This window comes from Candidozyma pseudohaemuli, assembly GCF_003013735.1.
Source record: "Candidozyma pseudohaemuli strain B12108 chromosome Unknown scaffold00013, whole genome shotgun sequence".
NCBI lineage: Eukaryota > Fungi > Ascomycota > Pichiomycetes > Serinales > Metschnikowiaceae > Candidozyma > Candidozyma pseudohaemuli.
In genome coordinates, this window is record NW_020194447.1 from 346,107 (window position 1) to 363,221 (window position 17,115).

At 43.7% G+C, this 17,115-nt stretch overlaps 3 protein-coding genes across 3 annotated transcripts; all 3 read left to right on the forward strand.

Annotated features, from left to right (window-relative positions):
* Window positions 1-1,623: 1,623 nt before the first annotated feature.
* Window positions 1,624-3,414, forward strand: C7M61_004332 (uncharacterized protein; the record flags this gene model as incomplete). The annotated part of the gene is made up of 1 exon (XM_024859654.1): window positions 1,624-3,414. The coding sequence occupies one exon, from the start codon at window positions 1,624-1,626 to the stop codon at window positions 3,412-3,414; it is 1,791 nt and encodes a 596-aa protein (XP_024712323.1).
* A 3,482-nt stretch (window positions 3,415-6,896) lies between these two features.
* Window positions 6,897-7,220, forward strand: C7M61_004333 (uncharacterized protein; the record flags this gene model as incomplete). The annotated part of the gene is made up of 1 exon (XM_024859655.1): window positions 6,897-7,220. The coding sequence occupies one exon, from the start codon at window positions 6,897-6,899 to the stop codon at window positions 7,218-7,220; it is 324 nt and encodes a 107-aa protein (XP_024712324.1).
* A 1,244-nt stretch (window positions 7,221-8,464) lies between these two features.
* Window positions 8,465-10,873, forward strand: C7M61_004334 (S8 family peptidase; the record flags this gene model as incomplete). The annotated part of the gene is made up of 1 exon (XM_024859656.1): window positions 8,465-10,873. The coding sequence occupies one exon, from the start codon at window positions 8,465-8,467 to the stop codon at window positions 10,871-10,873; it is 2,409 nt and encodes an 802-aa protein (XP_024712325.1).
* Window positions 10,874-17,115: the final 6,242 nt, after the last annotated feature.

Genomic DNA, 17,115 nt, shown 5'->3' on the forward strand with positions numbered 1-17,115 from the left:
AAACCCACAAAGTCACCCACACATCCCTGGACCAGTGCCTCGACAAAGGGCTTGGCGATGTCAGTCCTTTTGTTCTCAAACTGACAGTCTTGTTCCTCAATCGGGACAATTGCAGAACGGGGGTGTTGTTGGTTCACGATTATTTTTAAGACTTCCTTACCCCGCGACCCATTTTGCGGAGTAAACCCTTCATCAGGTTTAATAACGCACAATCAAAAACTAAAGAATTTTGAATGCACGCTCTAATTCGGAGGCTTCTCATCTGCATCTGATTCTTCTTTGCGTGTTCTTCTTTGCGTGTAGATACGGTGTGGACGCTTTTGCTCACGGAGATACATCAGTATCGGGGTGTTACGTTACGACGAGCAACATAAATGCGCTTTGTGTAACGATGCCTCGACAATTGTAAAACCCTTTGTTTCACGCAACGAACACTAAAGTTCTGCGATCGGCGTTCAATGTATTGTGCCTTCGGAAGAGGAAACTAGCACTGCAAACCTGCCTGGTGGACAATGGGATCGGTTTACGAAGCCGTCACAATGACAGGCGAGGTAATGAGATCTTCTCTGGACGCAAAACTTATCGAAAAGGGTAGGCACGTGTATCGTAAACTGGATTCGAGACTTTCGCTTAGGCTCAATTTAAATTTGAGGCAGAGCAGGGGTTGAGCCTCGTCTTTAGAATTTAAGGCTTATCTTCAGCATTAAAACCTCCTGCTTTAATCATGCATGGAAAGACGTTTCAGGTACCGTGCTTCATTATGAGCGACCACTCCCCATCACAACAGTAGTCCTCTCAGTACACCACAAACATTAAAAAGAAAGGTCCTCACACGAGACCCTGACTTTGGACAATGCTTGAGATACGGTACTATCACAATCTACAGACGCTTTTTTTCGCTTGAGGTGCATGAGCTAAGCCCCCTACTTCTGAAAGCTTCGAATCCATGGCCGAAACGGGATTTGTGTATATTCGATTGATTCAAAACAGCCACGATTCGTGACCAGAAGAGGTTCGATCCTCGACTTTCTGCCTCTCTTTGGAGGAAGTTTGCCAAGAATCTGTCCAGTAGAAATAAGCCCTTTTAGCTCCCTGTCAACGCGGCTTTAAGCCAGCCACAAGGATTCCAGCTCCTCCGACAAAATTAGTATATAATTTGGCTCTAATTTTATTGAAAAGCTCTTAAAGTAATATTCTGTAATTTACTTGCTAATTTCGTACAGCTCATAAACTGTCAATATCTTAGAGGCCCTCCCGAAGAGATGCGATAGATATGGACACTAGGGGCTAGAATCTCTCGGAGAAGGGCTTCTGTTGCAGCCCACAGGACAACAATAATATGACAAAGCAGAGAACATGACAATCGAACGGTCGTACATACGTGTTGCAGAAGTTGTGTATCTGTAGCTATCTCATTCATCAACAACCACGCTTCGTGAACGACCACTAATCGGGAGCACAAGTTACTCTTTCAACGAGTTTCTTTTTCCTTTTCGGCCATGTGGGGCTCCTTTAGTCTCGTAATCGCCAAAACAAAGACTCCCGTCCGCCTTACAAACGTATTTAAAGCCGTACTTTTGTCTCCATGTAAATTTTCCTCCTCTATAACACAAGCAACACGAAATGGGGATTTTCAGATTCCAGGTCTTGCTTACCGCCGTGTGGTGCCTTTCCTCGGTACTAGCATTGGTCATTGATCAAGATACAGTCGTGGACTTCCCTGTCAGTTTGGAAATTGGAAGTCTCCAGGTGAACGAGGGTGTGAGTTACACCATCAAGAACAACTTGCTTACTGTTCTTGCGGGTAACTTAGACAACAGGGGCTCCTGGTTTGTCACTTCCACCAACGGTTTGGCTGCTTCTGTCACTATCGCCTCGGGTACCATTCTTAACTCCGGTGATCTTGTCTTTGACACTTTGCAGGCCAGTGTCATCAGTAACTACAACTTGGACTCCATTGGAACGTTTTCCAACACGGGAAACATGTGGATTGGTATCAGCGCCTTCTCGTTGGTGCCTCCAATTATTCTTGGCTCTGCTTTGGACTGGACCAATTCTGGTAGGATCTACCTTAAGCAAGAGACCGGTGCTCAATCGCCAATCACCGTTTCCCAGGTGCTTGGATTCATCACAAACGACGGTGCTATCTGCCTTGAGCGTGTCAACTGGGTCCAAACGACCTCCATTGTTGGCGATGGTTGTGTGAATGTCATGGATGACGGTCACCTCCAGCTTGAGATCACTCCTTGGTTTGTTTCTGACGAACAGACCATCTACCTTTCGTCCCCCTCGTCCGCCTTGTCTGTTCTCGGCTTAGAGCCCAGTCTTTTGGGTGCAAAGACCTACAACGTGCTTGGATTCGGTGGTGGTAACGAAATCAGAGTCAACACCGGCTTCACAGACTACCTGTACAACGACGGCGTCTTGTCGCTTTCGTTCTTCCTTGGTATCTTCAGCATTGACTTCAATATTGGTGAGGGCTACTCTGCGTCTGGATTCTCCACCAACGGTATCGGCCGTGGCGGTACTAGTATCTCATATAGTGAAGAGTACCCTGGTGAGGTTCCAGACCAGTGTTTGTGTGACGACTTCCTTCAACCACCTGAGGATGACGTCTCCATCTCGCTCGAACCACCTGAGCCTACCTCTGAGCCCGAGTCCTCCACTAACGATGCCTCGGAGCCCAACACCACCGACCCTGAGCCTACCTCTGACCCAACTGACCCAACTGATCCAGACTCCTCAGATCCAGAGCCCACCTCTGAGCCAGAGACTTCAGAACCAGAGACCTCAGAGTCCGAGACTGCTCTGGACGCTGATGACTCCTCAAGCACTGACGAGCCTTCAAGCACTGACGATTCTTCAGGTTCTGATGGACCTTCCGAAACAGACCCTGACTCTTCAACTGAAGACTCTTCCGAAACAGACGGCAGCTCTGATTCAGTTTCTGTAACCGACTCCGACTCCACTGATGCAACTGATAAGCCCACCAAGACCGATGACGGAAAAACCACAACCGTCACTGAGTGCACCGAGACCGACGGCAAGATCGTCACCAAGACCGTCGTCATCTGTGATACCACCGAGTCAAACGGCCATCCTACCACCATCACCACCTTACCTCCTCGTACCACCACCTATGTCACCCACCAGAAGACCATCACCGAGGTGGTCTGTGAAAAGGTTGTGGAAGGCACCATCACGATTTACACCACCGTGACCAAGGAGGCCTTGGTGACCCAGAAGCCTGGTGACCATCAGCCTGCTCCTTCAACTGTGGCAGGTGAGGCTGTCACTGATACTACTCAGACGGTTCAAAAGACGGCTTACGTTTCGACCTATGAGGGCGGAGCTCCTCTTGCCAGATTCGGCTTGCAATGGCTTCTTTCGCTTGTTCTTCTTGTTGTGTTGTGAGATTTTTGCTAGTTCGACTTCGGTCTATTCTTTCGCTTTACTTTGAGGATACTTTCTACTTCTGCTGACCCTTTTTCGTTCGCTGTGTGCCGCATTCTTGGCCTGCAATACCTTTAATTTACTTTTCTTTCGACAGTTGTAGGCGGGGCATTAGAGAAACATAGGCGTAGGTTGTGATTATGGTTGGTGCTACTCACTAGCGGACGTTTAGTATCTTTTGAGCCGCGCACACTAGTACCCTACACTAGGGGTGAATGCTTGAGAGGAGAGGTTGTAGGTACCATTTGAATAATTGTGCCAAGATGGAATATATTTGCGGCTTTCTGTAATTGACAGTCCATTATGAGAGACCTTATCCCCAATTATAGAGCGTGGGTGTAGTTAGGTGTGAGGAAAAAACTCTCAAATCCATCAAGTTGAATTCTACCCCACAAATCAACGTTAAGGGGAAGAAAATTGGTCAGATTGAGCGATCGTGTGTATTAAAGTAGTAGGAAGACTTCTGTTGAATTTCGTTGAAAAGCTGATTTTTGAGGGGAGTATGTTGATTGGTATTTCTGATGCCCTTCTGAATTCGCATAGATTATGCAGAATGTACACCTCATTTTACGAAGTTGTGGCCAATTCACAATCTACTGATATGTCAAAAAAATGTAATATTTTAATAATGATGGACTCAGTAAAAACAAGCAGTTTCTCTTTTTCTGGCCATAAATGTGCCTTTTCTTGTGCTTGAAAGTGCCGGTTGCCGCTTCTGTTGAACAGTTTCTTTGGCTTACACTTAATGACTGATCTTTTTGGCGGAGATAGCTTACAAAGTCTTTTGGGCTACTGAGAGAGAGTTCTTGAGAAAACTACTCGGATGGGATGATATGATAGTTTAAATTGTGCAATAGAATGTTTCATTCTGACTTGAAATATTTTGTGGCATGGCCATCAGCCGTTGATCAAATATTGGCTCTATTCGCTTGCGTTAAAGCTAAACAGATCCAGGATCAGCTAATTCTGTGTTTATCACCTTCTTTTGTACGTGTATTAGTTAACATCGAAGCTTGGGTAGACATCATCAGCCGCTGAACTGACATAATTGAAGCGCGGGCAGCACATCTCTTCCAATATCGATCTTTACAGAAACAGGTATGCAATGGAATTTTTTTGGTGAATTTTCGTCGCTCTCACAGATGTGTACGAGAAGGTTCATTCCACTACCCCACACATTAACATCGTTCACCATAGGCAAGCAGTCACCCAAGCTAGTTCTCATGGCAGAAATGGGCAGATGAATAACTTCCCATAACGGGTACTATTAGCTGCATTTTGATCCTGTTGGGCCAGAAATGAGGTAGTCTGAGAATGAGAAATAGCTGCTAGTTCGACAGCGCTAAACTTCCTCGGTGTCAGCCCTAGCATATCGACATCATAAAATACCCTTGAAGTTTCAACCTGGGCAAGCTTTGGCTTCTAATGACCCTCTTGTGTGGAGATATGAGCAACTTTGGCTATTCGCATGGAGGTGTCAATTTGACATTCTCACACGCTTTACAACGTGGCATTTTGACCCATTAAGCAATAATATGGCCAAAGGCTATTGAATGAAGCTGTTCTTATTGTCCTCTCTTGCTTGCTGAGCGAGTTATGAGCAATTCTGAGATTATCACATTGGGCACGTAGTATCCCCGTAGATGAGTCCTCGAAAATCTTGCCAATTGCTTCAGAAACTTTCTTAAAGATCCAACTAGGCTCTCAAAGTCATCTGTAGACGTATGAGAGACCTCATTGTCGTGATATGAGGTACAATCTTATTGGGACCAGAGTGAGCTCAGCGTGTAACACAGGGAATCACAGTGTTGAATTTAACACTTCCCTTCGGGTATTTGGACCCTAAGCTTCAAACCCATGACAAACTTGCTGATTCCTCGCCGTGTTTGAACAGCTCAAATTTGTTATGAATTTCAACAATTCAACATAACTTAACACCACAACATCCAACCTGTTTGCGAGTAACAAGACTGAAAAGCTTTGATTTCAAGCAATCCAATAAATCCTCTGAAATAGCAGCTCTCTTCTTGTGGTACCAGTCAGATGTGTTGTGATGAAATATGGATGACAAGCGTGTCATATCGAGTTGAAAAGTGTTATGTCAAAAGCAACAGCACCATCTTAATCAGCGAGTCAATCTGACCCTCTTTGGACGGAATCATTGGAATTCAAGGGGCATTGGGTAAACGGTCTTATCTGTTAGAGTAGGATGTTTTGATTCTACTGATATTTTTGAGCGCGTTTGAAAATCGTAATGAGGCTTCGAAGGTAGAGAATCAGAGGATACTCAAAAATGTCGTGTTACTTAAGATAAATGAATTATACTTTTGTAATGTTGTTTAATTACGGTAAAGCTGCTTCGGTCTTTAAGCCCAAACAAATCTTCGATTCTGAACCGTAAGATGATTTCGATCACCCTAGATGCTACAGAGTAGTCTACAAAAGTTGTTAGTGAAAATTATTCATTAAACTAAACAATGGTGCACATGAAAGGCACAGCACCACGTCCAGCGTGCTTGTTCAAGTTGTTGTCCTTTGGAGCGTTGTTCTTGTTCTGAGTAGTCTGAGCGGCCATTTTGTTTCTTTGTTGTTTGATGATGGGAATCTAGAGAACTCACCCCATATTTATATCAAAGAGGCTTTCGTAAATTCAAGGCTTCTTGTCTCATAAGACTGCCGTTTCGAGGTGGGTAATGGCTCTGTGTTTCACCCCTTTTCCTGTTTTGGCGTGGCAATGTAATTTCAGATGCAGCGATTTTCAAGAGGTATATCTTTCAAACAAATTTGAAAAATAATCTTCGCCAACTTTGTAGCCATTGGTTAAAGCGATCCCATTTGAAAGTAACATGTGAAAGTCCAAGTGTATTGGATTTTGATGCACTCACAGCATGATGTCGCATACATGGCTTAGCAAACTTCAGAAACCCACTCAAACAATAATGATGCTATCAAAAATCCTCAAATTATTATCGAAAATGCCATGATATGCGTTTGACCGCAAGGAGGGATATTGTTTTCAGCTCCGTGTCTCGGACATCATCGGATTTTGTTGACACTAGAATCAGAACTTCCGCAAAGCCATTCGAGGATCTTGAATCCCCAACAGTCCAAGAGAAAATAACAGGATAATCTCGATATTTCAATTCGCCAATTAAGACCATAACTTCAAGGTCAGCCGTATGGTTTCATTGTGCAAGACGATTTGTACTGCAGAAACAAGATTATGAACAATACACTTGATCAATTGCAGAGAGAAAGTCCTATCCATACATGTTGGTACTTCTCTTTGCATTGATAGCTGTGTTGCTACACCCGAGCTTGGTGTACGCTAGTGAGAGTGACTTTCTGGACACTCCTTTGAAGGCAATTTGTCATATGGTGAACCCATTGTTCTAACAGGAGATCCTGAAGAGCGTGGTGCTTTGGTTGATCAAATATACAACATGGAAACTCAAAATGCTTTACTAAGTGAGGCACAAGAGGCTGCTTCGCTCTGTGGTGTGACCACCAACACTTCAATCTCCACTCATTTCGAAAGCAGTAATGCAATCAGATTTGTTATCCACATCAGCGAAGGTGACGAAAGATACCGCCCGGCTTTCAGCTGTTTGCTCGAGAATTTCAAAGGTGCACATTCTATTACTCCTGAAGGTGCAAGATTGGGTGAAGTTCTGGCAGAAGAGAACTTAGAAACAGTCCGGGAAATGCTTTGGTGGTTGGACATTGCTGAGCTTAGGAGATTGGTCAGCATCAAGGTGGGTCAATAAGTGGGTGGATAGAATAGCCTTCATTGTTGGAAAATACTAGGACTTTGAGTCCACAGTGATTTGCAATGTGATGGAAAGGTCAGGACGGTTGGGTGATTTTGACACAGATTGTTGAATTACGTTGCATCTTTGATCATTGATTGGATATCATTGCAACTGTGGTATACTTTTGAGGAGTTCGATCATGAAAGTCGCGAACCTCAAAGATCGGCATGGGTGTCTCACTTCAATAGGGCAGAAATGATGAAATATGCAATATTGGCTAGAAGAAATATCTTCGATGGTAATTTTCCAATTGCTTATTTTTGTGTGATATTTTTGTTCGTAATTGTTTTTCCATATGATTGCCTCTATAACGCTGCCTTCAATTGAGGGCATAAGGTCTGAAAAGACGCGTTGATCCTGGGGTAACCTCGAATTCATGGGTAAGATAGTGTGCCACAAATTGCTTTCTTGATACTGGTAGCTTATTTCTGAGAGAATACGCGTCTGTTGAGTAATCCCAGCGCAAGGAATAAGGAAAATGTATTTCAATTGCAGAGACTGAATTCAACCACACTTCATAGGCTGTAAGTATTTCCATGCAAATATTCGTCTTTTGATAATATTGATTTCAACAAATCAGCATATGGTCACTGCTTCTGGTGGTTTGATCGATAGGACATGAACAAAAACATTCGAGACAACATCAGGGGAGTTGAAAAAGGATTATCTGGTAATCAATTATGATAATCAAGTTTGGATAAGCTGCCATACTTGAGGCTTATTATATACGATTCATCAATGTAGATATAACACATTTCAGCTGCAGACTGATTAATGGTTTGAAATAGGTCCGCAAAACCCTAATCAGATTCAAGACCCTATGACAAGATTTCCAAGTGAAGACCTACTAGCCATCTAGTGATGTCTTTATTCCTGTTTAAACAAGAAGCTGCTAATTGCGGTGGCAGAGAAGGAAGTATATGACGGGCTACAAATCATGCTAGTCAGTACAACCGTGTACTACACTCAAGTACAACCTTCGCCAGTAGTACTTAATGATAGATACCCACCACAGATAACGTCTTCTCGAGAAGATGTGATATTACCGCATCAGGAAGGCTAAGCGAGATCTTTACGTGGCTTTATTTTTTTAGCCCATTGTTCTATCCCCACTCACGCGGCTTCAACACACTTAAGCGATGATCAACAAAATATGATGAGCTAGGATGCTTTGGCCCATTCTTTTATTTCAATGTTACATGGCAATTATAGCGGCACTTGCCGTTCCACCTAAGGACCACGATTCCCGACAATACTTTGTGGTGGAGATTGATCACTCCCGTCTGGCTCATAACCTAAATACATTCATTAGCGAACATTCAGAATACCAATTCGAGCATCCTGTCAGGGGCATTGATGATCACTTTGTGTTCAGCATCGACAAAAATCACGATTATTTGCATTTCTTGGGTAATCACAATTCTGACACCCATCAACTCATGAAAAGAGCTCCAGGGTATGAGGATCCACACGATGCTTTGATAAACCACCCAGGCTTGAAGCTGGTGCAAATGCTATATCCCACAAGGCTCGAGCGTCGAAGGCCCGTACCCATGAACATTGAAAAAGGCCCTTCTTTGGGACATCCTGATGACTCTCTGGATGTGTTTAAAGAATTAAGCGAGAAGCTTGATATCAACGACCCGCTTTTTCTTCGCCAATGGCATTTGGTAAACACCAGGTACCCTGGAAACGACATAAATGTCAAGAATGTGTGGTACAGTGGTATCCGTGGTCATAATGTCACAGTAGCAGTGGTCGATGACGGTCTAGACTACGATCTGGAAGACTTGAAAGCCAACTTCAACGCCAAAGGCTCGTGGGACTTTAACGATAACACAGACTTGCCCACTCCGCGACTTTTCGACGATTTCCACGGAACTCGCTGTGCTGGTGAGATTGCAGCTGTCAAAAACGATCAATGTGGAATTGGTGTGGCGTATGAGGCAAAAGTAAGCGGGATCAGAATACTTTCAGGCCACGTTACCCTGGAAGAGGAGGCGGCTGCATTGATTTATGGGCTTGACGAAAATGACATTTACTCAAACTCGTGGGGACCTTCAGATAACGGTCAAACCGTCGCCGGACCCAGTATGTTGGTTCGAAAAGCTTTCATCAAGGGAGTACAGGACGGTCGTCAGAACAAAGGGGCCGTTTACGTCTTTGCAAGTGGTAATGGTGCTGACAATTACGATCAGTGCAATTTCGATGGGTACACTAATTCGATATACACCTTCACCGTGGGTGCCATTGATCACAAAAACTTGATTCCAAACTATGCAGAGGCATGTTCTGCTGTTATGGTGGTCACCTATAGTTCAGGCTCGGGCGAATCCATTCATACAACTGACCCAAAGGAAAAATGCTGTCACACCCACGGAGGCACATCAGCAGCTGCTCCAATGGCTGCTGGAGTGATTGCGTTGATGTTGGAGGCTAATCCAGAATTGAGCTGGAGAGATGTTCAGCATATCGCTGCAAGAGCTGGTGTCACCATCAATGAGGATGACGGGGAGTACCAGGAAACCGCCTTAGGGCTCAAGTACTCCCATAAGTACGGATATGGAAAGATGGATACAGAGAAGCTTGTGGATATGGCGAAGGATTGGAGAGTTGTGAAGCCGCAAGCCTGGTACTACTCCGATTTAGTTGAGGTCAACGAAACCGTCAGTTCCAAGGCAACAGCTGCTAGTGAGTGGATATCCAGCAGTGCAAATATTACTGGGGACGATTTGCAGCTCGTCAACTTCGAAAGTGTTGAACATGTCACAGTGAAAGTCAACATAGAGTCCACTTTCCGTGGTCAGATCCAAGTCAGATTGATTTCGCCTGAAGGAGTCGTGAGCAAACTTGCCGAACGGCGCCCATTTGATAGAGTTGGAACTGGCCTTCAGGATTGGACATTCATGTCTGTGGCACACTTTGGTGAGAGTGGTGTGGGAGTATGGCAATTGGAGGTTTCGAGTTCACGTGGAGAAAATGAGGTGACTTTGAAAAACTGGCAACTTCGGTTCTTTGGTGAGGCCATTGATGCTGATCAGGCGGAAAAGTACGATATAAGCAAGGACTATGCTGCTGAACGTCGGGATTTGAGCAAGGAGGTACTCAAGCAGACCACCTCAACCGAAGCAATTCTGACAACGAAAGCTCTTCTGACCACGTCCACCACTTCTAAAGCGACCGACAAGACGTCACTTACCTCAACAGATGCTGCAACTACTTCGAAATCCACAGGTCTGGAATCTGAAAAGTCCAAGAACCCTCAGGAGACAGCACACCATGGCAATCCTCACAGTGCATTGGAAGTTGATGCACAAGTGTTGCTAGCAATAGCTGTTCTTATTTTCATAGTTGCAATTGTTGTTATGAGGAGGCACAACACACTGAGAGTCAATAGACGACGCAGGGCTGAAGCGATTGAGTTTGATCTAGTTCCTGGAGACGATTACAGAGACACATCGGAAGAGGAGTTGGAATCTTTGAGCAGGCACCTTGACCGGGATGATACAAGGTTGTTAAATGAGCATCTGACGTTTCAAGTTGGAGATTTCGAGGAATCTGATTTGGAAAATGGGGTGCCACCTGATGAACAAGGAATTCGGGGATGAAGAAAGGGAAGCATATTGAGGCTTTAGTTTAAGCAACTAGTTCCATAGTGAGATACATGATAGTGATTATGGGGGAGTAGTAAGTTAATTCTACCGTAGATAGTGAGGATTTGATAGCTAGTTTTGGTGCACGGGTGTCAAGGCCAAAAATTGGTCTCGAATCTTTTGGAGTGATTTGATGAAGAGAATAATATACCCATATTTTACTAGTATGTCGACTAAAAAGCTATTCCAGTACTTAATTGGAGTATAATCTTCCAGAAATGCATCCTGCCAATCTCTCAAGTCCTTGTAATCCACCATCTACATCAAGTGAAGATACCTGATTCTACAAATTTGATAAAAAGATGTGATTTTATTCATCTAGACAATTGTGCACATGAAAGGAACGGCACCACGATCGGCGTGTTTGTTCAAGTTGTTGTCCTTTGGAGCGTTGTTCTTGTTCTGGGTAGTAGTCTGAGCGGCCATTTTGATTTCTTTGTTTGATGGTGGTTAAAGAGGAAGATAGTTGCCTATTTATATTCCAAACTCTCACATCGAGGTCTCGTATGTTTGAAGCTCTTGAGTCTCATTAGACTTCCACTTTGGGGTCCTCAATGACTTAGTGTTTCACGGTGTTTCCCAATTCGGCGTGGCAATGGACTAAGGTGGAATTAGTTGACTATGAGGGCCAATAAAATATCATTTTCAGGCAACAAGCGATGATATTTATACATGATTTACCTCCTTTCTTGGCTTCGGTTCTCTAATATTTCGTAGTTTGGATGTGAGGTTGGAAATACAGAAATTCTGATGTTGAGAGACTTTTATACAAACAGCAGTACGAGCTAATCGCCTGAACAAGCAAGTAGTTCGTAATTGGAAGCCACTCGTTGTCGTATTGATTGATCAGTTTAATATCTGTCATTGACGATGCTTTCCAAAGAAACTTTCATGTCGCTTGAATATGCGAATTGCTCATAGGTGCAATTTTGTAGCTACGAAAAGCTACAAAGAGCCCCAAAATAGCTATCTATGTTCAGTATTAGACAATCAACACTATTCATATTTTTATCATAATTTTTTATATAGTCCCCATGGTGTCAAATGCTCATGATATACGCACACGGCACTGACGTCAGATATCATAGTATATGGATCCAAAGTAGAGGAGAAACCCCTCAGACATCATAAATAAGGGCAAGAATCATTGTAGTTCTCTGAGTTCTCTTGCTACTAGATTGTGGATGTTAAAAACTACCGGTATGAAGCGAAAGAGAAGTTATAGGGATCCACAATGTGAGGTGGTGTCCTTCCTCAATTAATGGAAGGCATCATTTTAGGCTGAGGATTTTGTCTACTCCATTATTTCACCCATTTACCATTAAGTTGTTGGCTATTTTGGGGATTACCAATCGTTTCACTAGCAGGCTCTTTACAACTGAGAGCTCATAGAAAACCCAGACATCCCTCGGCTAATAGCGGAAACGCGTCTCAAGAGAGCCACTAGCTACTAGCTAGTCATCAAAAGTTATAAGCTTTACATTAAAAAAGATACTATGGTTCTTTCTTATCATTATTATCACTGCTGCCTGTGCTGTGATATTCTCTAAAACCTTTGTTTACGATCTCTTGACTATTCCCAAAATCTGGGCACTCGCCATTAATTTCTACCTTTGTATCTATAAAAGGTTTACACTTTGATGCAAATATTAGACTAAGTATTCCTACATAAATACCTAAAGCTCCTCTTGATTCAGAAATATGGTTATTTGAGCAAAAGATTGAGAATTCAAATTGAAGTCCATCATTCAATGTTCTCATTTTGAAGGGCAGGAAGCGAACAAGAATACGTGTTATGCAATATCGAATGGTTATGAAACTTTTTCATTTTACTTGAAAAACGATTGTGGAACATCCCCTGTTCTTCCAAAGCCCAAACCATAGACGAGAGGTTGAGAGATACTGACGTTATAGTTCACTCACAGTTAATAACATCAAAGAATAGCGAGAACCGTCTTTTCGGGTATTCAGACCATCTGCAAGGGTGCCCAACGGCCAGAAAAGTAGCTTATAACAAATACGTTAGACAAGATAGATTGATAATATGCCAATTACAGTCATCTTTTCCCTCCAACGGCACATCTCACTTAAACATCGAAGCTACGCAATGAGACTCTCATAATAGATTATCAGCATTTATCCCAAGCGTCTGGATAGCTTTACTTCCCCTTTTATCCAAAATCTGATTTTTAGCACACTTTTTGAAATCTACCTTTCTGATGTCTACTCAAAGTCGCACCGCATATACAAAATGAGTACCCAGAATCCAGACATCCACCAAATTGTGAAAAATATCAACGAAACAAATCAAACTAATTTTTATCCTAAAATATCAAGTGAAACTAAATTGCGTCGGTGACGTTTTCACATGTGGGTGAGTCACCCTCTAAATGTTGGAAGAGAGGAGTATGTGTAACTGAGATCTCCAAGTAATGCAGAGAAGTGGAGATAGAGGTTATGAGATGGTTAGAGATGACCAAAGAAGTCATTCATTTCTCCTCATTGATCACGACGGAAGACCTACGATTTCGACTCAGAAAACTATATAAAGAGACTAAAAAGTCCGCTTCTGATAATTACTTTCAAGTATCAATGAATTATTTTACCGACCTTCCTGCACCTGCCTCTCGTGTTCAACACTAGGAGTCGCGTAGCAACCAGAAATTAATGAGCAGCAATCTCACCACTGACAACACATGGTACTGTGCGGTGTTTGAAAACCTTAGTCACAGTCGAAGAATGGGATCGAACTGGACCCTTATGTGGGACTCCATGACACGTTGATAAACCGTTACCAATCAAGCCTATTGAGATACACTGCAATCCATCTCGAAATCGTCCGTATACCTAATTAGTCAGACCACTGGCAATGACAAGGAAGTAGCACCCAACGAGATTGGATACCCCTATTGGTGATTAAGGGGGGCTGAATTGGAACGAGAAGCACGAGACACCATGAGCGAAAAAGAGTCAAGACTCTATGCTACGCAAGAAATGCAGGCACTCTCCGGGCCGAGTGATCCTCAGAATAGCTCAAAAGACTACGTGTCTAGAGACTGGACAAATTAATCGGGATAGTCCATGTCCATTGCCGACCAAATGAAGCAATTACGCGCTTTGCGACTGACACCTATTCCTCACGGTGAATCAGATATAGAGGGGGATTATTCCCTCCAAAAGACAGCTCTACGAGCGGCATCGGAACCAGAGGGGGATAGCTAGCCACTATCTTCTTCTGCAAGCAGATCGAAACAATGAGGAGGCACCTCTAAATTCTCTGCCAATCGCCGACTGAGGTCAAGACCCAGTCAAGAATGAAAGAAAAGAAACAAATGATAACAAAAAGGCGACCGCTCGACGCAGGTCTCAGATCTAGGCAGTGATAGGTCTGAGATCATACAGGCTTCTTACAGCTGAAGACGTGTCCACAAGTAAGGGGGGCATAGAGACTACGGAACGAGACGCCACGCTAACAAGTTACACTACCGACAACCCACGCGAGATGTCAATGTGCGACGAACACGCAACGGATCTTGCCGTAAAGCAACTGACTCCCTCCTTCGTTAACGTACTTGTGGTACACGTATTCAGCGTGAGATTGAAGAGACCGAAAAGTAATGATCCCGACATCTTATACCAGATATTATGAAAGAAGTAGAGCTGAGGTATTAAGATGGAGTCCTTCACCTGTGCGTCATTCAGATTCCGATTCATATCATAAAGCAGTACACTATCCTACTGAAGAGGGATAAGTAATAGCCACACAAAGTGAACTAGATTCCTTTGAGAAACACAACTTCCTTGAAGTATGTGAAATACCTTCGGGTATGTAAGTCTTAGACTTCAAGATGGCTACTCCTACACAAGGTACGAGGCTCCTTGAGACTCGACCTGTAGTGAGAGAGATAACTCAACTTTACGGACGTAATTATATGGATACTCACGTCTATAAGACGCAAGAACACAAAGTGAAAATGGGATAGCTACCCTAGAAAATGAGTACCTTCAAGTTGATGTTAAAACTGCGTTTCTTACCAGTGATGTTTACACTCTTACCGGTGAATTTTACACTGAGGAAATCTTCAGATTCCTGAGGGATTGAGGACCCCACAGAGAATTATAACAAAAGGTAAAAGATTATTGGCTCCGTTGACGGTCTAAAGCAAGCGCACAAACATCATGAAAATGATAGACCAGACCTTAAAGCAAAAGAGAGAAAGGCTTATGATGCTAAAGTTTCATCATCAAAGACAGAATGGTATTGCATACCATCATCGTGTTAAATGTGGGTAGCCGGCTAATTATGGGCACAAACGACAGTGAAGGTTCTAAGAACCAAAATCCTACTTAGCTAGGAAGATGAGTCAAAGGCAGACTCAAACGTCAAGTATTCCTTGACACGACGATCAATCATATTGATGATCGCAACACTGTCCCCTTCTGAAGTTCACATCAGAAGTAATTGCAGACTTTGAGCTTAGCAAATCTGTAATTTAAACAGGCTCCACAAGGGAAGAGGCATACCTCCCTACGCTAGACGAATCACGAACCAGGAAACATTGACTGCAAGTCGGCAAGCTGCTTTTCACGAGCACTACAGTCAAAATACATTGGTGTTATTCCTGTTACTGTCTTGTCTCGGTACAGATCAAATTTGACTGAACGCTATCACATCCGAAAGATCTACCGAAGACTCCAGCCATACTAACAACAAGCAACGAGAGACCAGCGAAGTTAACCAAGAGTTCTTCGCAGATGCTGATCGGGGAGGGTGCCCCAGATGACTAAAAGTCAATCAAACGAGATTACGCGCGCATTAAAGATTCACCCATTTAAAAGCGTTCGAGAACTCAGATGAGTATCTCACAGTCAACACATGAGGCCAAGGCGGTGGCCATAAGTGATACAACTAAAGATGCTACCTGAATGAAGGATCTACCTGTCAACTCTGGCGAGTAGCACCGTCCTTTCAAAACCTTCATTTACAGTCATTGCTTAAAGCATTCCCAGGAGCAACTTACATGTGTCAGCAAGAACTAAGCACTTGCGTATTGACTATGCCGCGATCCGAGAAAGAGTGAAGCGAGAAAACCTCGATATCTTGCACATCAAAACAGAACCAGATTCGTGCCGATTCACACAGAGACAATACTCAATCCTTGAAGATTCAAGTCTCTAATTCCCCCTATCCAACAAATGGCACTGCGATTAGGAGGGGGTATTAAAGGACCTTTGTGTCTACAAGTTCTCATCTAGTCCGCTCATAGGCTAGCTCTGAATTCTCACTCCGAACAACTTCTTCATTAAACAACGTACGTTATTATTACACTACAATATATACATCAGCATCTCAACGTATCCGTTTCCCTTCCTCTCGACTACTTGACTAATATACAAGACCCTGCACACAGTGGTGCCGCGTGGCAATTAGCAATTAATGAGCAGCAATCTCACTTCCTGAAATGGAGAAAAGAACCAACTACTTTTGTTGAGCCAAAATATTCAAAGTTCGTCCGAACAGACATGAATTGAATGGCATAGAGGGGAGGACAACAAAAGTACGGGGAGAGAGATAGGGTTATGGAGAGAAAAGGGATTATATGGGTTAAGGGGGAAAAAAAGGGGGTGGTGAATAATTGGACATCAAGGGTGATGGACAGAGCTGGTGGGACTAAGGCAAGATGAATGGGGTTTGGTGAGCTACGTCGAGTCATGTTAAGTCATTGTGAGTCGTTAAAATGGTGCTTTGATTCGATTAAGGCTACATTGTGAAGGGATGAGAGATGTGGTGCAACTCTGGTCAAATGCCACACTAACGTCAGGGAGAGTGTCTTTCTACTTCAGAGGGACCTCAACTGGTGTGGATGGGTGCTATTTGAGATTGTTGACGGCTCTTGGGGCTGCATTAATGCTGCCGATGGAGTCACTCACAAAACTCAACATAGACACCACAATCCATCACTCTACACCCAAATAAGCTATGCTATAGCATAGACACGGCCCTTAAGAGCACGCAGCATCGATTTGAGCCCAGCATCCGCCCATTCTGACCAGTTTTGCCTCGTCAAGTCTCCACCAACACCCCAAAGTCACCAAATCGGCACCCACACCAGCGGGACGACCCCGGCAGCAAGCTGCCGCCCGCCGCAGGCGGCGCTACTACGCTACGCTCCGTAGGGGGCTGGCAGAGAGATCGG